Below are 22,399 nucleotides of genomic sequence, written 5' to 3'. Positions count from 1 at the left end.
GGAATTTCAAGAGAAGAGAGAAGTAAGAACCGAAACACAAACAACTTAGCCTTCTAACCTCAAATAACAATACCTACCAATGGCTATAAACAAATGAACTCAATGAGCTGACTAGTGAAAGAGATCATGTGACTAGTGAAAAATTGTCACAAGTTACTAGACTAGTAAAATAGTTTGAGAAACAGAATCTACTAGAGCTGGTGAAATATACTCTGGTAACTAGTAACTGGTGAACTACTAAACTAGTATTTTTGAGAAACAGGCCCCTGGTAAGATGAGATGGGCCAGTTATTCACACCCAACTCTGTATATGGCTAAAGGTACGATCACACGTCGCTACTTTTGCAGCGCTGCAGTACAAAAAACTGCGCAACTCTTGTACTGCGACGTGTAAACAACAGTGCAACCCGTAAAGTAGCAGCTGCCGAACCTGCTGCCCGCTACTTTTCCATACTGCGCGCAACTTAAAAGTAGCGACGTGTGAACAGGGTTCTCAGGGTTGCAGCCGCAGCATTTTTGATATCGGTTTTGTTGAAACTTTTGCTGCAGTTGCAACCAGTGTTACCACCCAAATGTGTCAATGATACTTTTATTGTTTGGATATATTTTAATGTTAAATGTGATGAAAATAAGTTATTTGTAACAATTATTAAATACACAACACAGTCTGAGCATAATTGGTGACGATATAATTTATTTTTTTAATTTTCCGTAGCGTAGTTCCAAACAGGAGGGTTGCCAACATTGATTACGTGAATATACTGTTGGTTATCATTTAAGTATATAGGCGTTTTTAAAAGCTTTATAGTAAAAATAATGTCAATTTCTGAATACTAGATACGACAGAAAAGCAAATAATAGATAAGTAAGCTTTCGCATGAGTTTCTTAATAGTGTGAACATAACCACAAAATGTATATTGAGAAGTCAACACAGAGATGGGAACCTGCAGCATGACTGCGGCTGCAAAAGTAGCGCCTTGCGTGTGAACAGACTCGCAACCTCCAGTTACAACTTTTGCAGCACTCGGGTTGCGCAGCACGAAAAGTAGCGTGCAGCGCGCTACTTTTGGCTTACGTGTAAACACGACACGCAACTTTTGTAGCTGCAGTATAAAAGTAGCGCTGCAAAAGTAGCGACGTGTGACCGTACCTTTAGGGAGATAATACTCAAATACAAACAGACGAACCATTAAGGATATTACCTTTAATTTTGAGCATGCCAAGCGTAACTTGGAACAGAACAATGGAACCATCAAAGAAAAAGAGATCCCATATTCGCAGGAGTATTTTCATGTGAACAACTGATGCGAACAAGGTGAGGAACCAATGCAGTGTGATCAGACTGAGTTCGATGTCGTGCTCCTTCAGTGTCACGTCCACATCTGGCAGGTAGTTACAGATCATGGTCCTCAGCACTCGCTGATCTGCTTGTATTCCTGAAACCAAAGACACTCAACCTCTTAGAATATTTTAGTTACTAGCAATTACTGTATTAATCACTAACATCATGTCGTAAAATGCCAGTCATTTCTAATTACTTAATGTGTAAATATACTAGAATATGCCATTAGGAAAGTTCAGGGTAACACAGAGGGTTTGGAATTGAACGGTTACATCAGCTTCTTGTCTATGCGGATGACGTGAATATGTTAGGAGAAAATCCACAAACGATTAGGGAAAACGCGGAAATTCTACTTGAAGCAAGTAAAGAGATAGGGTTGGAAGTAAATCCCGAAAAGACTAAGTATATGATTATGTCTCGTGATTAGAATATTGTACGAAATGGAACTATAAAAGTTGGAAATTTATCCTTTGAAGAGGTGGAAAAATTCAAATATCTTGGAGCAACAGTAACAAATATAAATGATACTCGGGAGGAAATTAAAAGCAGAATAAATATGGGAAATGCCTGTTATTGTTCGGTTGAGAAGCTTTTGTCATCTAGTCTGCTGTCAAAAAATCTGAAAGTAAGAATTTATAAAACAGTTATATTACCGGTTGTTCTGTATGGCTGTGAAACTTGGACTCTCACTTTGAAAGAGGAACAGACATTGAGGGTTTTTGAGAATAAGGTTCTTAGGAAAATATTTGGGGCTAAGAGGGATGAAGTTACAGGAGAATGGAGAAAGTCACACAATGCAGAGCTGCACGCACTGTATCCTTCATCTGACATAATTAGGAACATTAAATCCAAACTTTTGAGATGGGCAGGGCATGTAGCACGTATAGGCGAATCCAGAAATGCATATAGAGTGTTAGTTGGGAGGCCAGAGGGGAAAAGACCTTTGGGAAGGCCGAGACGTAGATTGGAAGATAGTATTAAAATGGATTTGAGGGAAGTGGGATATGATGGTAGAGACTGGATTCATCTTGCTCAGGATAGGGACGAATGGGGAGGCTTATGTGAGGTGGCAATGAACCTCTGGATTCCTTAAAAGCCAGTAAGTAAGTAAGTAGTGTTTAAATGTAACTAGCTACATTCAGGGGAAAGATTTACATTAAAGCATTATTCAGTGGTTTTATCTAATTTTGTTTTAACTAAGAATTCTGGATACGAGATGAGATGAATTAGAAGTGGTGATGGTGAAAATAGATCAAAAGAACAGCAACAACTAGGGTTTCCATACATCCCGAAAAATACGAAAACATCACTTTTTTTTGCTATTGTATCTCATTGTTCTGATACAGAGTTTTCGGGACATGTTTTTTATTATATTTATTTATTCTGGTGTAGTTAAGGCCATCAGGCCTTCTCTTCCACAACACCAGGAATACAAATACAATAATAGAAATAAACAGAAAAAAATACACTATATAAAAAATAAAGCTACACAAAAAATAAAGAGAGAAAAAAAAACACTATAAACAAAGTACAGCCACACAAAAATATACACAGGTTGCAGTCACACAAACTTTAAATGAGTTTTTGTCCTATATTAAAAAAATAATTACAGATGGAAGCAGAGATGAAAACATGAATAGTCCTTCACAATCATAGGGTGACCAGACGTCCTCTTTTGTCTGGACGTGTCCTCCTTTTTAGGAATTTGTCTGGGGTCTGGGCGGATTTTTAAAAAATCAAGAAATGTCCTCCTTTTCGTAACTTCTATGCCTGATATTTTGAAATTAACTGCGTTGACACCTTTTCAAGTAATTTCCTATAGGTGACAGCAGCATCGACGGACTATACTCTTTGCCAAGGTTCATAACTCCCTTTGCTCCTCCTTGTTATGGTCATTGCTCAGAGGTAGCTAGTAAATCGAGGTGCGAATGTAAATCTAAATAGATACTTAATAATTTTATTATACTCGTAGTTCCCATGACTTTCATATGTAGTTAACTGAGTACCTCAGTGGAAAAATGACAGATCCCAACCCGCCGTCAAAATGCATGTTTTACTAGAATTGTATACTGCTATGATCTAGTAACATGTTGAGAAACGAGTTGTTGTTTTGGGATATGTCGTTTGGCTGTAATCTGTATTCTTTGCTTCTGCAAAACTGCTTGCCGCGCTCTAGCCTAGTGGAAGATCGGCATATCCCAACCAGTCTCAGAATGGCGTCTGTAACGAGTGGAGTGGCTAAGTTGCTGCTGTGAAAGCTAGAAAACGATCACGAACTTCCCAGGATTGGGTAAAGAATAAATGAAAAATATGTAGAAATAGAGGGGAGGAATATATAAATGCATCGCACAAGCATGTGTTAAAAGTGTAGGGTGAATTTGGTCTCGTGTCGTCGAATGCCCGAGTAGGTATGCCAATATCACCTAACAAAAAGACACGCTCTTTATGGAGTCCTATGATATGGGGGACTACAACAGACAGAACACCTACCTTTTTGGCCTTATTGAAAAATGTATGAAGAGGAAGGCTTATAAAAAATACAGAGTGAATCCAGACTATTCGCAAAGAAACTGGACTTACAAATACTGTGTTCCTATTAACAATCGGCGAGTTTCTGTATGCCAGAAAGCCCTGTTGTCAATATTTTGTGTGACAGTACAGAGACTGCGAACAGTACGAGGTATGCCTATTATTATTATTATTATTATTATTATTATTATTATTATTATTATTATTAACATTGTTATCAAGTATTATTATTATTATTATTATTATTATTATTATTATTATTTAGTACTAGTATTATTAATTTATTAGTATTAGTAATATTATTATTATTATTATTATTATTATTAATAGTAGTATTATTATTATTATTATACGTGTTTCCCTGTTCTAGGTGAAAACGTTAATACGACACCAACGTCTCCAAAGATGGCATGTCTCACACCTTCGCAAGATCAGCGAGTTAGGCATACAAGTCGGCCACACAAAATCAAAGATGAGGACAAAGAAGAGATCAGGAAACACATAGGGTCATTTCCAAAGTACCAATAACATTACAGCAGATCAAGAACCCCAAATAGGACGTACATCTCAAGTGTCCACTCTATTCAGGAAATGTTTAATTTGTATGAACGCCATTGTGTAAAGATGAACCTGAGATTATTGGACTCAGTTATACGTATGGCAATCAAGATGAGTGAATGAAATAAACACAAAAAGAAGGGGTCGACAAATGGTGATCACTTTCAACCTCAGGTACCCAAGTGGCCACTGCATCAAGCTGTCCAAGTATAATGACCTAATGAAACTCTTACCACTAATTCCTCCTGTTTATCATGACTTTTACAGAAATTTTAAGACTGTAAATGATACAAGTACGGGTGAAAACATCGAATTTATTGATGATGAGGCAGAGTTTGAGTAGTCATATATATGCCTGTAATGCTATCTTCAAGTTTGAATAAATACTGAGACACTATGCTTTCATCTATGGCACTAACGATTTGCAGTCGTATTTGTACATATGTCTTCTTTCCTATAAACCAGGTTTGATATATGTATGTCCTATACATCAGTAGTAATTTACAATAAACTTTAACTGCAATTATCTTACAATTGCTTTGAGTTGGGATATGCCGTTTTTCCACTGAGGTACTCAACTGTAAAATCATTAATATTAAGTTTTCATAATTATCTTGTAATAAAACAGATATCAACATACTTTTAATATGATATAAGCCTAAATCTGTACTGTAAATGCCGTATTTTGTAATAAAATAGATATTGACGTAATTTAAAGTATAATACAGGTCTAAGCTCAAATCTAAGTACATATTTTCTGTCCTCTTCTTTCGAACAATGTCCTAATTTTTTTAAGCTTTGTGTCCTCTTTCTTTTTATCGATGTGAATATGGTCACCCTAATCATACTAAAGGAACTAAAAACAAAAACCAAATCGCGGATCTTTGGACACAATGTGAAATATGTTTTTCTTTAGGACTGTGAAATCTGGAAGGTGACTAAATACCTGTCTCAGAAGATCAAGAGATTTGTCAATAAATGCCTCAAAAGCATACTGGGAATATATTGGCCTGAAGTTGTGTCTAATAAAGAACTATGGAAAGAGCTAATCAAACTCCTATCAAAAGGATAAAATGGCAACGAACTGGATGATGATGATGACTGGGAAAGAATTCAAAAGGAGGAAATGTAGCAAGACAGAACTTTGTGGAGGAGGCTATGCTCTGGGATGATCCACAACTGAGTGGAAACGTCTACTACTGATGATGATGATGATGATGATGATAATCAATCAATCAATCAATCAATCAATCTTCTTAATGTATCCAGCTGTTTGCTGACAACATAAAGTCCACCATAGTCCATTGTAGTCTATTCAGTGTTTTTCACGAGAAATGAGGGGTATTTTGATCAATGTTCATTATAGACGCCTGCTGCTGCTGATGATGATGATGATGATGATTATTTAAAAAATTAGAGACCGAAAAAACAAAACGGGGAATATCAACTGCTATCTAACTTTATAAATATCAGTCTCCACACTGTGGGTGTCATTGGAATTGGCTACTTTGGCACCAATGGAGGTGACATTAAATGTATACAATGTTCTTAAAACAGTTCATACAGTACTATGAAGAAAACTGCCACTAGATTGCTTGCTTGATGAGACAATGATTGTGAAAAATGTTCTGAATTCCAAAGAAAATATTGAATTGAAGGAAATTCTGTTCTGCCGCTCTTATTCTTCAGGTACCTGCTGCTCTGATTAACCAATTTTCACTAAGTATAAAAGTATGGAGAGGGGTAGTGTATTGTATAATTTTTAATCTAGTTTTCTATGGGATTCTCGGAGGTTTAAAAAATTGTATATTAAGTCCGATATTTTAAAGAATGTTGAATTCATGGTTGATATATTTTTCTATCTCACATTAAATAAAATTTCCTAAGTAGTTTGAAGTATTTATCTGCTCTATTGTTTGGTTATTGACGACTACTTTATTTCTGAATAGGTTCGGTTCTTTTTAAATGCAGTTGATTGTGTTTTCTTCGCTATAATAATTTTGTTTAATGTACATTATTATTTTTTGTTAATTAATTTTATATTACAACAAAATATAATTGTTTGCTTTAATGTACTTTGATCATACAAACATTTGTATTTAAATATATTTTTTATGAAAAATAAAATTGCTTTTATAAATATTTTATTTTTCTTTAAAAATGTAAATGTTGCAGTATTATTTTTAACCAGGAAAGATTGGGAGAAGTGTGGTATTGCTAAGGATGGAATTTTGTGTTGGTACTAGAAGAACTCCAAAAGGATTCAACAGCAAACAGACCCAAATAGAGTTCATAAAGTTAATGACACTGCCTTAGTCGCCAGGAATTGCACTTGCTATAAAACACAAAGGGCATGTTCCTTTCTAATACAATTTCAACTTAGAATTCATAGCTAGATTGTTTAAGAATAATTGCTTAATCGTTTCTGCAAAAATTTTGCATTAACTTAACACCATGAAGACCTTATTTTATTGTATACATACTTTTGACTTGAAAGCTATCACAAACATCTAAGCAACTACTCCTATATCATTACTCTACTTATAAAAAGTAAGCTAAATTAAAGATTTAAGTTTGTCTTCCATATAAAGTGATAATGCATTACCTAGAAGAGTGGATGAATAATATGACGCTGGTAGTATGTCTTCCACTATGGTACTCAGCATCCAAAATGCATCCTCTTCTTCCATCAGCAGCAGAAGAGATGATGCTACCATACCCGTTCCCTGACAGTATCTACAAACAAGCAATATTTCATTATTAAATGAATATTATACAGACTATTACACTCTTACTACGTCATACTACTTTTGACCAATAAAACGGTACGAAAAGACGTATTTCAACCAATCATGGCTGCTTATCGCACAATTTTATCGCGTCCCTAGCATTTGTTTAATTTTATCGCGTCCCTAGCATTTGTTTCTTTGTTTGCCAACATTTGAAACTGCGCTGGTCTGGACGTCAAAAATATATATAAAATTACAAACCACTCCAGTCGATGCACAGCAGTTTCAAATATGACTCGCATTGGCATTCAAGAACAAGAATTAATAAAAATCACTGATCATACCTATGCATCTTCTGAAATCCGATTTACAAATAAATGAAGAGCACCATTCGGAAATAAGTTGAATACACCATGTAGGCCTAAATCAACGAGTTCCACTTCTATTATGCACACGTCCAATATAACATCAATTGAACCATCAACCACATTCAAATTTGAAAATTGTACATTCAATAATTATTCCTTTCAAAATTATTCATTCGGAAATTCTGAATAAGTTGAATACACCATGTAGGCCTAAATCAACGAGTTCACTTCTATTATGCACACGTCCAATATAACATCAATTGAACCACCAACCACATTCAAATTTGAAAATTGTACATTCAATAATTATTCCTTTTAAAATTATTCATGTTTATTTTTTATGTCATCGTCGTTAATTAAAACTTTTCTAACACTTGTGTATATTAGTTAGGTTATGTTATAGCTTCTGCTCTGAGAGGATAAAAAGAACTTCTGCTATATGATATTATGGATAGTCACGTATCAGAGATTGTTTAATATTAAGATTTATTGAATAGTAATCATTACAGTGTCTGTATAAAGACACTAATGTCATCTAGCATGCATCTAGCGTAATATTTGTAATGTTGAGATGGTACAATAATACATTTGAAGACAGTTGTATTTTCGTAAGTCAATTAATATTTTATTGTATTGGAGTACTTCGTTACTTCTAATCTTTATATACTTTCTTCTAATCGTGTAATAGTCAATTAAATCCCACTCGAGTTTTGATTTTCTCTAGATAAATCAAAACGTCTAGTGAGATTACTGTTGATAAAATTATTCCAACATTTTTTAAGTAGAGTACAATGGTAAACGAGTATGTTAAGAATATGTATTGGAAAAACACAATATTCACTGCGTGTTGTTTATATTCAGATGAAATAAACTCATGGCCTGCTTAAGAACAACATTGCATTAAAAACTACACTGAAATGCGCATAAAACAGAAAGAGATGGGTACAAAACTGATTGTTAAATTTTATTCCTTAGTCATAACGATGGTATTGTAATATAAAATTCGTGTTTAAGTAAACCATAACTGAGGACAAACGAGCCACAAAATATTCGAAACTTTCCGCATATTACATTAATTGAAATAGCATTTAATTAATGTTTATGAAAATAATATCAAAAGAAACAGTAATTATTTCGAGTGCGAAGTTGAGTATTAAGACAGAAGCAACTAACATAAGAAAACCTTGCCCAGGAAAGTTTATAAAGAGAGCTTCCAGCATAGTTCATGTGCTGGCGCATTTGTTTACTGATTTGGAGCTCCATTCAGGCGTGAGTTCGATACCCACTTAGACCAATTACCTGGTTGGATTTTTTTCGAGGTTTTCCCCAAATATAAGACGAATGTCATGTAATCACATGGCGAATCCTCGGCCTCATTTCAGCATCTTCCTATCACCAATTCCATTGATGCTAAATAATCTAATAGTTGATATGGTGTCATTAAATAACAGACTTTAAAAAAGGGTAAAAAGAGAAAGAGTTCTAAAATTCTGTGTGCCCACAGCACTTCCAGCATTGTGTGGCTCTGGAATATAGACGTTTAAAATCCAACAGGAAAAAGACATAGTAAATGAAATGAAACTGTTGAGTTGTCTTGCAAGATAAATACAGTAGAGTATCGATTATCCGAAACAACTGGGGATAACCGATCATTTCCGAAAACAAATTGTACCGTGTCATAGGAGCAGTATGAAACGAAGATAAACTGATATTAAACACAAAACTGTACATATATTATATTTTGTATCACATGTCTTATAAATAAAACAGAGAACTGACTAGCCTAGTTTGACAAGTTCTCGTGCAAATTTGAATTTGCCGACTGGAATGCTTTTGGGTAACCAATGTTTTGGTTAATTGGTATTTGGATAATCGATTCTCTACTATATATGATTATATGCATAATCAAGAAATAAGACCTAAGAGGTATGTGTTTAGTTTTTGGAATCTTGAAGATGGATAAATAAAATAAGCCCTGAAGGTTAAAGTGTGAAATTATTGATGATGACGACGACGACGATGATGATGAAACAATATTATCGTATCTCTCCTCCTTTCTCCAACACTTTAATCCTAAACTACCACAAATATGCAAGCGTGGGTATAGTTCTTGGAGCTGAATGTTTTCCATTTGCTGTCTTGCATTCCAGTAGTAGGTAGAAGGTTGAGTAAACTTCTAATTTCTGAATGGCAAGACACTGGAGAAAGTTATTTCTTCTTTACATTGTTCATATGTTCAGGGATACAATAATTAAACACAGCAAAGTCACTATTATCTGGAATGTTAATCCTACATGGGTGATTTTTCAGGTTTTTATTTCTGAAAGAAGAAAAAGAAAGTAATTCAACAGACCATCAAATATCGCGGGTGCTCGTGTAAAGGGATTAAGTATGATTTCGCTAAACTGGGATAAGTACAGATTTCAACTCTCCACAATTACTTTTTTCTTGTGTTAAAGGGGTTAAGTCATTCTTCCATCCTTGATGAAGTTACAGTGCTCCGTATTTTGTGACAAAGGGGTTTTGTTCAGTACCAAAGGAGAGAAGTTTACATACCTTACAATTTGACTTCACCCCCTTTACATGAGCACCTGCGATATGCTTATGTTCACGGAACTTAACAATGCTTTCTTATCAATCTCTCCCATTACACCCTCTGCAATACGATAGTTCAAAAGCACCTTCCCTCAGAGACTTCAGTTGTAGTTCACTTCATAATATTGAAACAAACGACACCAGTATGAATGCAATGTTGAAAACTTCTTTCTTTTCACACACATTAATAAACTGACAAACAATGTTGAAAACTTCTTTCTTTTCACACACATTAATAAACTGACAAACAATGTTGAAAACTTCTTTCTTTTCACACACATTAATAAACTGACAAACAATGTTGAAAACTTCTTTCTTTTCACACACATTAATAAACTGAAAAACATAGTCTTCTATGCTATTTATTTGTGTTTTGCCCATTATGGTTGACATTACTACAGAAGAGAGAAATGGTAGATAAACATATACAAGTCATGTGTATTTCCGATAAAACTGACTGCTTTAGATTATTCGTGTTTTTATTTTTATCCAACCAATTGACTAGTATGATCCCAAAACTCGCTCAGTCCATTTGGCCATTTCTATGATTTATACATATAACGTCCACATCTGTGGAGTAATAGTCAGCGCGTCTGGCCGTGAAACCAGGTGGCCCGGGTTCGAATCCCGGTCGGGCCAAGTTACCTGGTTGAGGTTTTTCCCGGTGTTTTCCCTCAACCCAATATGAGCAAATGCTGGGTGACTTTCGGTGCTGGACCCTGGACTCATTTCACCGGCATTACCACCTTCATTTCATTCAGACACTAAATAACCTAGATGTTGATACAGCGTCGTAAAATAACCCAATAAAATAAAAATATACATATAACAATTAACAGCATCAAAATGATAATAGAAGAAAAAGCACTGATTCAATATGAAAAACTTATCAGATTACCAGGAAACAATTGGCATTCATACAGTCCTCTCCGTAGATTAAAAACTCAAAAAAGTTTCATATCCATTGTTCAAGAATTAAAACAGAAAATTAACGTCCCGAATTTAAAAGAAAACTTACAAATTAAACCAAACCCTTTAACACTATTAAATATAGAATATAATCTAAATTTAACAGAAGAAATACTGAAATCAGAAGTAAACACTGAAATAATGAAACAATTGTCTTTAGAGACAATTAATATTAGGTACCCTCCACAAAACTGGCTTCATTTATACACCGATGGATCCTTGATCTCCAGGGAACAAGGTGCAGGTGCAGGTGTTACGTGCTGTCTCTTCTCACTTTATAGATCTCTTGGGTATGGAACAACAAGTTTAGATGGAGAAATCACTGTAATAAGTGAAAGTCTCAGGAATCTTCTCTGCCACATCAATAAATTTAAAAATGCAGTTATATTGTCAGGCTCCAAAGCAGCTATTCTATCAATAGTCTCTAGACACACACCTTCAACTCAAATAGCAGAAATAAATAAAATGCTCTCTCAACTAATAACACTCAATAAAAGAATTGTATTCCAATGGATACCATCCCATTGTGGAATCCTGGGAAACGAGAATGCGGATGCTTTAGCAAAGAAGGGCAGCACTGCTACTTACAGACCTGTTACTAAATCTACGTATTACTCTGTGAAAAGATTGATTAAATCTACATACTTAGACTTCAACAAACAAAATTTGATAACACAATCCCAAGGGAAAAAATGGAACTCTCTGCATCATAATCCACAGTTGATTCCCGATTTACCACGCAAATCGTCTGTAGCTGCATTTAGATTGGCAACAGGCCATGACTCTTTGGCCAAGCATCTGCATAGAATTGGAATATATCAGTCCCCTAACTGCCCATTGTGCAACTCAAACCAAGAAATGGATTCGGAACACCTCAAAATCTGTGCTTCAATGGCTGACCATGATCATATCTTTGAAAAATATTGGAGTGCAAGAGGTCAAATGACTTTATTGTCAAATGCCTGGCATTAGAAAACAACAACAACATGATTATGTTTCAGAAATCTATCATTATATTTTAAACTTGTTAAAAAAAACACGTCAATCCTTGTCTAAGAGTTTGTGTTATTGTGCATGTCACTTGAAAACTCGCTCAGTCCGTAAATGAGTGGATTAAAAAACTAACCCAGTCCTTTCATAAAATTAGACAACGCATTTTGGGATTACACTCTTCAATTTAAGTTGCGATTAATCCAGATAATCGGGAGTTCGCTATATTTGATAAATATTCAGAACATTTCTATTTACAAAACATGTCTACTATTGCTTGAGAGAGTACAATTAAGTTATGGAAATGAACATACCCAATATCTGGATAGAGCCACGCCAAGCCTCGTAGCACCCTGCGTAGTCGAGGTATTCCTGTGCTGTCCATGTGACTGAAGCATGCGTTGCCTGGCATGGTACGCAACAGATCTTTCTCTATTTGTTTAGATGTCATAAGGGCATCATTACTGGAAGCCTTCACAATATCTTTGTAGCTCATTTCCGAAGAGAGCTTCTTCTGTAATGCACCTGGAGCACACATACAAATGTTATCAACCAACATAAGAATAAAACAAATCCACAGTTCAACACACAAAATGCAAGACATGAGAAATACCCAGAATTCAATGCAAACAAAATCCAATTTATTATAATTCTGGAGATACAAGTAGGACATTAATGAATACTGGTACAGATCCAGAAACAAAATTACTTAAGTACTTACTGAGCTTGTGCAGTATGTTATAACTGGATCTTGGAAAATTTCAAATTTTGTTTCTGAATCTGTACATAACAATTACACAATCTCAAGGGAAAAAATGGAACTCTCTGCATCAAAATCCACAGTTAATTCCCGATTTACCACGAAAATCGTCTGTAGCTGCATTTAGATTGGCAACAGGCCATGATTGTTTGGCCAAACACCTGCATAGAATTGGAATATATCAGTCCCCTAACTGCCCATTGTGCAACTCAAACTAAGAAATGGATTCGGAACATCTCAAAATCTGTGCTTCAGTGGCTGGTCATGATAATATCTTTGAAAAATATTGGAGTGCAAGAGGTCAAATGACTTCATTGTCAAATGCCTGGCATTAGAAAACAACAACAATTACACATTAATTACCATTATTCATTAGCAAATAAAGCACGTTTCACTCATCATAGTGAGTAGGTCTACTTTTAAAGAAAAAAAAAAAAGAAGTCAAATTCTGACAAAAATGTAAACATAAAAGTTTTCACACAAAAAGGAGTCTGCAAGACTTAAAAGCAAAGTTAGAAATCATCATCATCATCGTCGTCGTCGTCGTCGTCCAATACACTGCCATTTTCTCCTTTTGATTGGAGTTTGATTAGCTCTTTCCATAGTCCTTCACTAGACACAACTTCTGGCCAATATATTCATATATTCCCAGTATGCTTCTGAGATATGTATTGACGAATGTCTGGTGTTCTGGGATAAGTATTAGCCTAGATCATATACACCCAGATTGCTCGGCCTTATAGGCTTTGACAGTAACAACTTGTCAGGTTTACTATGCTGTCATCTAGTTGTTACATAAGGAGTCACATCATAACTCCCATTTGAATTGCATTAGCGACTGTACTGCCATCTCGTGTTCGTTTACAGCTGATGGGTGGCAATCCTGGCGGTTGTTCTCTCCAAAGTGCTGCCGATTTTAACACAGGGATGAGCAATCTGTTACATACATATATGATCTAGGGTGTCACCTTCCAGGTTTCGCAGTCATAAAGGAAAACACATTTCACATTGTGTCCGAAGATCCGTGATTTGGTTTTTGTTTTTAGTTAATCGAACCTCAATATTGGAGGTCGGATTATGGACTATTAATATCTTCATCTCTTCTTCCATCTGTTGTTATAATACTATCTGAACACCAAAAGCTATTTGTGTTTAAAAACGAAGAATGTAAACGAAAGGCCCAGCAGACAAATGGAAACAGAAATTCTCTCTCTCTTTTTCACTCTCCCTCTCCCCTCTCTCTCTTTAGCCCACTAAATTGAAAAAAGTTTGCAAGTTTAAAAAAGTATTGATTCTTGAATGGCCCAAATTTCTGGCATCTGGATTTTCGGACTTTTCTGTACAAGAAGTGAAAGAAGCAGAAAATTAAAATTAGAAGAGAAGGAAGAAATACAAGAAGAATAAGTAGATAAAAACAGTTTAAAGAAACAGGAAAGGAAAGAGAAGAAGTTAACAGAATTCTTCATGCATGTTCGTGAACTCTACCTTCCTTTCCAATCTATGCTATACCTGGTAAGGTTTATCTTGTCTCAGTAGCAATAAAACCATGTCCCTTCAAATGAGGGTGGAGATTATAAGAGGGTTGTAAATTTTCAGGATTCCTTTCAAAATCTTGTTATTGTACAGGCTACCGGAACTCAATTTCTTGAAAGACAAGCTCAGTGACGGAACTACACAGTACGAAGAGAGATATTTTGTAATTTTATTTTGCGCTACAGAATGTATCAACTGGTCCCTTCCGCCACTGGATGGATGGACGGCATCGCTCCATTCCCCCATCGCCATAACAACACAGACGAAGTAAGACATATCTCCTTTCTCTCTCTTTTCACAGTGAGACAAGATACATCACACAGACTTTATTCTTCTTAATATTCTAGGTCTAGTACCACAATTGTGATCAATATTCAATTTCTAAGATCTTCATTTTACCTGATAATCGCATCCACATTTGAGGACGAAGTGAATGAGGAATTCCTGCTCGAACCATGGATCGAAGTTTTTCAGTACGAGGCAGTCGCACTTCAACCTTATCCCATGTTAAGTCACATACTTCTTTGTTGTGGCTAAACTCTAGGTGAGCTACCCATTGTAGTCTGCAACAAAATAGTGATTAAAATCGAGTAAACTAACAGGTCATGAAATAAGTCCTGTAATTTATCAATTTCTATACAATTCCAAGAAAACCAGAGCATGTGAAATTCACAGACATCAATTCTGGAACGTCCCATACAAAATTATAGTAAAACCACAGTCTAGTATATACAGTCGCGAAGCTGAATACGTAGTAAATATGCAAACATTAGGTAGTTGCTCACCACTAGGATCGCTAATATCGCCTCATTACAGGCAATGCAAAATAGTACCGTCACAGTCTTTTGTTTCTAGCACCCTCAAAACTCAAGCTTCGTGGCTGTATATAGTAGACTGTGGTAAAACAGTATGTCAATCGAATGTATTACATCATCACACAAATTAAAATACTGTGTGTGTATTTATTTAAGTATAAGATTGAATGCACTATGTTAACTACTTGTAACTTGAACATTTTATCTTCATACTAAACAAGGGTGTATTTTGAGTTTGGCAGTGCCAAGTTACTATTTTTCGGGGCTGGGCAGCACCAGGGCAATTTTATAATTTAATTATACAGCCAATAAAATTGCTGTACATTTATTATTAAGAGGAGCGATGGGTAAAATTTCTATTTTCTACATTTTCAAGCTACGTCCTTGACTTTTTGTACACATAATTACAGTGTGATAGATAATGATGTGGTGAAGTTTCATTTCTGTGAGTCAATTAGTTTCTGAGTTACTAACAAAAATACTCTGAAAAATTTGCATATTTCAAAATGAAATGTGTCACTCAATTTTTCAGTAATATTTGAATTTTTTTGCAAGACCAGTGACATATTTAGAAAAAAAAATCATGCTCAGTTTTCCTATACCTTTACTACAAAACGGGGAAAACATTTTTATAACCACTGCATACCTAAAAATAGAAATTTTCCATTGCCACTATAAATATTTCATTTTTTATTTCAGAAAGAATTCATTTAATCATAAAACCCATGAACCATTTTGTTAACCACAGTGTATAGAATATGCAGTAAAAATTTCATGTTTCTAGCATCAAAACTGTAAGAGTTTTTACACTTCAAACCTGACGAAATGTGCTGAAAAAAAAAATGTGAGAAAGCTGCCTGTACAATTTGCATGAAATTGAAGTTGAAGGATGAAGCCATTTATATATTGCGTAATTTTCATGCTTTCGAGTGCCGCACAGCATTGAAACTTGCTCAACATATAAATAAGAGATTGCCGATTCACTTTTTTACAAGAAAACGAAAATGCGTTTTTTGACTGACTATGACAAAAATTTCACCCATCATTTAACATTATTAGGTACTAAAGGACCATCTGTAAATTATATATAATTAAGACTATTAATTGGTACTCAAACTGCATTACTATCAACAAATTTTGCATTAATAAAAGTCATATTTTATTCGTATTTACAATTTCATAGTGAGGCCTACTCCACAACCTAACAACATCTATATCTTGATTCCAACCCATGTATTTTCGTCTGACATTCCATACGTATTCCTGCGGAAATAATGATGATGAAGACAAAGTCGATGACAACGAAGACAACTACTACTGGTACTACCAATATCACAGAGACAGACAGGGCACTTTTTTTTGTTTAGAAATACACCACTAATACTAAACAAAAGAATAACTACGAATCAGACGTAATATTTACGATTATACAGAGTGAAATAAGACATTATGCATTTATTTACAGTGATGAATCACTGAATTAAAAATGATAATTATAATAATAGAAAATTGATAAATTTTCAGAAAAATAACTGGACAAAGAAAAAATTATTAGGCTTACAGTATCTTTGTTCAAAATAACATTTACCATCACCCTTTAGTTTAAAGACATTCATGCACTTATATCCTGTAAAGTTCTATGAACAAAGACTGAGCCCAGGAATATGATCAATTTCTATACTTTAGGCCCTACACACTAAATACCCTGCATACACACACAAATGTACGCACACTTCACACATATTCAGTCTATATTATTATATTTGAAGAGTTCGCGGGAAAAACGATGAATGTCACAGTTTTGTTAAAGTTGATGTCATTATCTAATTCAATGGATCACTACGAAATTTAATGTTGTTCTTATGAAAAATGGTAAAAAGGAGAATTATCACCACGAATACAGTAATCCTTTCCTTCATTTTCTATAGAAACAGCACTACATCTTGCAGTTATAGACTCAATTAGATCATTATCTAATCCTTAACAGAAATGTGACATTCATCGTTTTTCCCGCGAACTCTTCATTTTTTTAGTTTTAGTTATTACATGGTCGGAGAAACAGTGTCTAAATGCATCATAACAAAGGTAAAACACTTCGAAATTCTACGAGCACAATGACAAGAAATGAATGGTATTTAATATTACCTGTGTTGTGGATCTTCAACAAATGGAATTCCCAGCAATTTGTTTGAATTCTGTTCAGGACCATCTTCTTCTTCCACTCGAAAACCAAATTCATCAAACCTAAAATAATAAATCAATCAGTTTCAAACAAAAATATACCAGACATGCTAAAATTCCAGTGAACTGAGGTTCAGTTCATTCAGTTCATTGAGAAAAATTAAGACTTATCTCTTTACATAGAAACAGGATATTATGTATCTTGTTTTCTGTGTTTAAAGTCGTGACTTATGCCACGTCTAGGTAGCCAAGAAGTCTCTATTCCTAATGGTTAGTGTTGGTAAAGAATCTGAGCAAGAAGCAATTCTTTGTGAACGGTGGTGGTGGTGGTGGTGATGATGATGATGGTAATAATAATAATAATAATAATAATAATGATAATAATAATAAAAATAATAATAATAATAATAATAATAATAAATGTAATTGATATAATTTGTATAATACACATTGCATTTTATAACTATTATATTTTCCATGTTGAATCTTTCGTACATTTAACACCTGAATATAAATAATTGATTAAATGACGATCTTACTCGTTTTCTGATGTTGTGTGAGGCTTTGAGAGTTTTGATGCACATGCTTACACAACTAACACGAGTAAGATCGCCATTTAATCAATTATTTAATTATATTTTCTTTTATTATCTTTTTTTTGGTTTATTTAATGGTGCTGTATCAACTACTAGGTTATTTAGCGTCGATGAAATTGATGATAGCGAGATGGTATTTGGCGAAATGAGGCCAATGATTCGCCATAGATTACGTGACACTCGCCTTAGAGTTGGGGGAAAAACTCGGAAAAAAAACCCAACCAGGTAATCAGCCCAAGCGGGAATCGAACCTGCACCTGAGCACAACTCTGGATTGGCAGGCAAACGTCTTAGTCGAAGAGCTACACCAGTGGCTTACTATTATATTCAATCAGTGACTGTTCACATAGCAAATGACACTGTGTAATGAACAATTTTACCACAAAAAAATATTTTCTGATCTAATTAGCTACCGGTACTTAAAATGCATACAGAGACAATTTTTTTGGATTGCTAATAACATATTTTTAAATTTCAATGCAATTTGCTCCTATCCTTCGTTGACAGCTTTTTGTTTATTTTTCGCGTTATTAGTCGAACAGTTATTACAATATTCAAGAATTCCCTAACCTAATCTGTCAATACCAATACTGCAATATTAATACATTATGTGCAGTTGGGATGTTTCACATACCGAGGTACCAGACTTCCAACTGTGGACACAGCACTGCCTATGATATAATATAAAGATGATAAAGATAACATTAATAAAATTATCATGATGGTAGTATTTGAGAAACAGAAAAACATGAAGGGTCCAGGGGAAGAACGTGCTAAGTCACGTTTTACTGTTTTTACAGGAGAGCAAGTTTAAAGTTTCAAGGTCCATTACATTATATTGTCTCTGAGTTGTCATTTTTCAAATATTTCTGGCTTGATCAAGTTTTTACTCTGTACAATTAAACTAGTGAAATCTCTATTGCCTGAGGTATTACATGACATCCAAAACAAAAAATTGATAATTTTGGACTTAACAGGTTTTTCCCCTGGACCCTTCACATGTATTTTGTAGACAATTTTACTCTGAGAAAGTGAAACTATATTTGAAATAAATTTCGTGTGATAATTATCATTAGACTAAGACAGTTATTAGATTCTTTTCAGGGAATATTATCTAAAAAATTATTAATTTTCAGAATTAAGAGACAGATAATTATATCACTTCTCTGAAGTTAAAAAAAATTGTTCTAATTTTTTTTGTGAAAGATTAATATATTTATTGAATGATTAAATTTGTGTGAATTGATTAGTTACCAATGCCTACGGATATGGTGAACTATGACGTTTTCATAATTATTCTGCTAGTTTGACGGGAATCACTTCCATTTATAAGACAGAGACATCTTTAGGGCGAAAATCAATACCAACAATAATAAGATGATAGGATAATATAATGATTAGTAGAGGTATTTTTATATCATTCTTATTTTTATAACTGGAGATCACCTTTCAGAGCCAGCTGGCAGATCCATCTGCACCTTAAAATAGGAACTTAAGATAATGTTATACAAATCTTGATTGCAAATTAGCGAGCTTAATGTTGGAAATTTCTGTTATATGCCACAAACTTAGATACAGGCTATGCAAATCTATATTTCCGATACAGTAACTGCTGAACCAATGAGGAAGACTATTTTTGTGTAATTCAATAAAAGCCTGAATACATCTGAAACGGTTTCGCAAGCTAATCTACTCTCACTTTTACATGCTAACTTGAATTACTATACGATAGATTAAAGTCCTCATTACTCACATACTCAACATAGTAACTCATATCTTATCTCAGGAAACTGTTTCTGACATCATGTCAGCCAATGTGTGTCATGTACTTGTTACTTTCTCCAACTCACAATGTGCCATAAAGTCCAAGTCCACTACAAATTTAAATGTCGCTGATTAAAATGTACTGTGTCATACTTTTGAACTTGTAAGGGGAGGATGAGAATTTTTAATTTTAAGTTAAGGTTACGATACCAGATTCTTTTCACAATTTCCAGGAACAGATATCAACATATGAAAAAAAAAAAAATAAACTTTTAACATTTCTGTTAGCTTGTCATTCACTTCTACTGTTTTTACATACTTTAAAGAATGGAAATACTCATTCTGTTTACACAAAAGAAATATTCATACTAGGCTTAATTAATAAATAATAAAAAAAACAATAATAATTACTTACGACTATGTTTATGGGATGAAGGTAAATGCAAATAGATGACGATCATGGCTGTCGGGAGAAAAATAAAGAAGGTAAACGTGCGAATTCTAAATGAGGTAGTAGAGCAAGTGGACAGCTTCAAATACTTGTACTATAAGCTGTAAGATGAGCTGCTACCAAGAAGTGAAAAGGAGGATAGCAATGACAAAGGAAGCTTTTAACAGAACAAGGAGCATGAAGGTCCACACCTGTGGAGTAACAGTCAGTGCGTCTGGCTGCGAAACCAGGTGGCCCGGGTTCGATTCCCGGTCGGGGCAAGTTACTTGGTTGAGGTTTTTTCCGGGGTTTTCCCTCAACCCAATATGAGCAAATGCTGGGTAACTTTCGGTGCTGGACCCCAGACTCATTTCACCGGCGTTATCACCTTCATGTCATGCAGACGCTAAATAACCTGAGATGTTGATAAAGCGTCGTAAAATAACCTACTAAAATAAAAAAAAGGAGCATGAAGAGATGTGATGTGATTTGACATTATTGTATGGAGCGAACATGGACATTATGACAAAGTGAAGAGAAGCGACTAGAAGCATTTGAAGTGTGGATATGGAGAAGGACGGAGTGTGTGAAATGGACAGACAGAATAAGAAATGAAGTTGTGTTGGAAAGAGTGGGTAAAGAAAGAATGATGCTGAAACTGATGAGAAAGAGAAAAGGGAACTGTCTAGGTCACTGGCTCAGAAGAAACTGCCTACTGAAAGATGCACTGGAAGAGTGCAGGGAGAAGAGTTTGGGGCAGAAGATATCAGATGATAGACGACATTAAGATATATGGATCATATGCGGAGACTAAGAGGAAGGTAGAAAATAGGAAAAATTGGAGAGTGCTGGGTTTGCAGTGAAACACTTACCCCAGGGACATCATTTTATTTTTACTCCAATTTTTATTGTACCTGAGTTTTTGAATGTACTTCACTCCCACCCCTTCTACTAATGAAGTTCAACCGTCCTCCACACAGATCCAAGACCGCATAACAGTCATAGTAGCCTTACCGTCACAGTACGTTCCAAAAATATGTTCGCGTTTTCCAATGACGAAAGAGCTTTCAATATTGCATCATTTTCGCACAGGTACTGTCGTCCATTTGCCTACGTCGCATTCCGGTTTTCTCCACCAGCTTCTATTCGCCTCTCTGTAAAGGCTAGTGGCTGGGCTGTCTTAGCTCTTTTCTGAGAACATTAATTTCTGTTAGGAATTGGACATCTACGTAATATTATACCCATAAAACTGTTTAAAATAACTTAAATAAAAGGGCCTCGTTAAGTAATTAACTGTCACGTGATTTCCCTCCTTTCTACGATCCTGTGACATAACCACTTGGACGGACAGTAGATAGCATGTCTGAGTAATTTTATCTTTTCGGATCGAGCAGAAGTGAAGATTGAATTTACAGTACATAAGGTACTCTTTTACAGAGTAGGTACAGAATTATTTCAACATGAGTTACTAGTACGAAGGACGAAACTGGTAATTGGAATTACACACATTAGAACTGAAGCCTGTATCGAAATGAACCGCCACCATTTTGAAAAATGTGTTTAAATATCCATATTATGATTATTTTTCAATTTAACTTAATTCTCTATAGTGTACGCTAATGTGCTGGAACACTACAATATACACTGCATAATGAATACGTCCGTATGAACAGCTCAGTTCGTGAGTAAAAACACTCATTGTTAATACTGTACTGTATTCTGATTAAACAAAAACCTAATGAAAATTATCAAACTCAAAAGCGTGATATTTCCTAGTTTACGTAAATGGATGAACTACTTTTCTTCCCTCCTATACCTAGTAAAGTGATTTGTTTGTATTTTACGCCATCGAACTCCAGTCGTGGAAGGGAGTAACAACCGTTGATCCAAAGGTATAGCCAGGTTAATATCAGAAATGTTAGTAAAAATAAAATGATGTCCCTGTATGTATGTGTATGTATGTTTAATTGTTGTCAATTGAAAGAAAATAAACCTAGTTACTTATTGTGGCATCAATAAACTCAGCAGAATCTGTTTTATGACTGGTGAAAATTTTGACTGCCTAATCTGCTATAGTTCTGGAGAAAATTAAATTTCTTTTGAGGTAGGGTAAAGCATATAGAAAGCTAGAAACCTCTACCAAGTGTCCTTAACTCAAACTACATTATCCAAAAATATTTTACAATTATCCTAGGACACACTGTGTAAATAAACTTGATCTTTTATGTTATTTTATTTA

At 34.7% G+C, this 22,399-nt stretch overlaps 1 protein-coding gene across 2 annotated transcripts in view; it reads right to left on the bottom strand.

Annotated features, from left to right (window-relative positions):
- LOC138692321 (small G protein signaling modulator 3 homolog) overlaps window positions 1-22,399 on the bottom strand; it is a 77,753-nt gene that overhangs the window by 30,298 nt on the left and 25,056 nt on the right. For both annotated transcript variants that reach the window (XM_069815478.1, XM_069815479.1), the window contains exons 4-8: window positions 17,335-17,433; window positions 14,774-14,937; window positions 12,396-12,606; window positions 7,036-7,166; window positions 1,204-1,437 (exon numbers count right to left, since the gene is read on the bottom strand). In XM_069815478.1, coding sequence (XP_069671579.1) covers window positions 1,204-1,437; window positions 7,036-7,166; window positions 12,396-12,606; window positions 14,774-14,937; window positions 17,335-17,433 — 839 coding nt within the window. The remainder of the gene's footprint in view (window positions 1-1,203; window positions 1,438-7,035; window positions 7,167-12,395; window positions 12,607-14,773; window positions 14,938-17,334; window positions 17,434-22,399) is intronic.

Source organism: Periplaneta americana, chromosome 2 (assembly GCF_040183065.1).
Source record: "Periplaneta americana isolate PAMFEO1 chromosome 2, P.americana_PAMFEO1_priV1, whole genome shotgun sequence".
Lineage (NCBI taxonomy): Eukaryota > Metazoa > Arthropoda > Insecta > Blattodea > Blattidae > Periplaneta > Periplaneta americana.
This window is presented reverse-complemented; position numbering and strand designations above follow the sequence as displayed.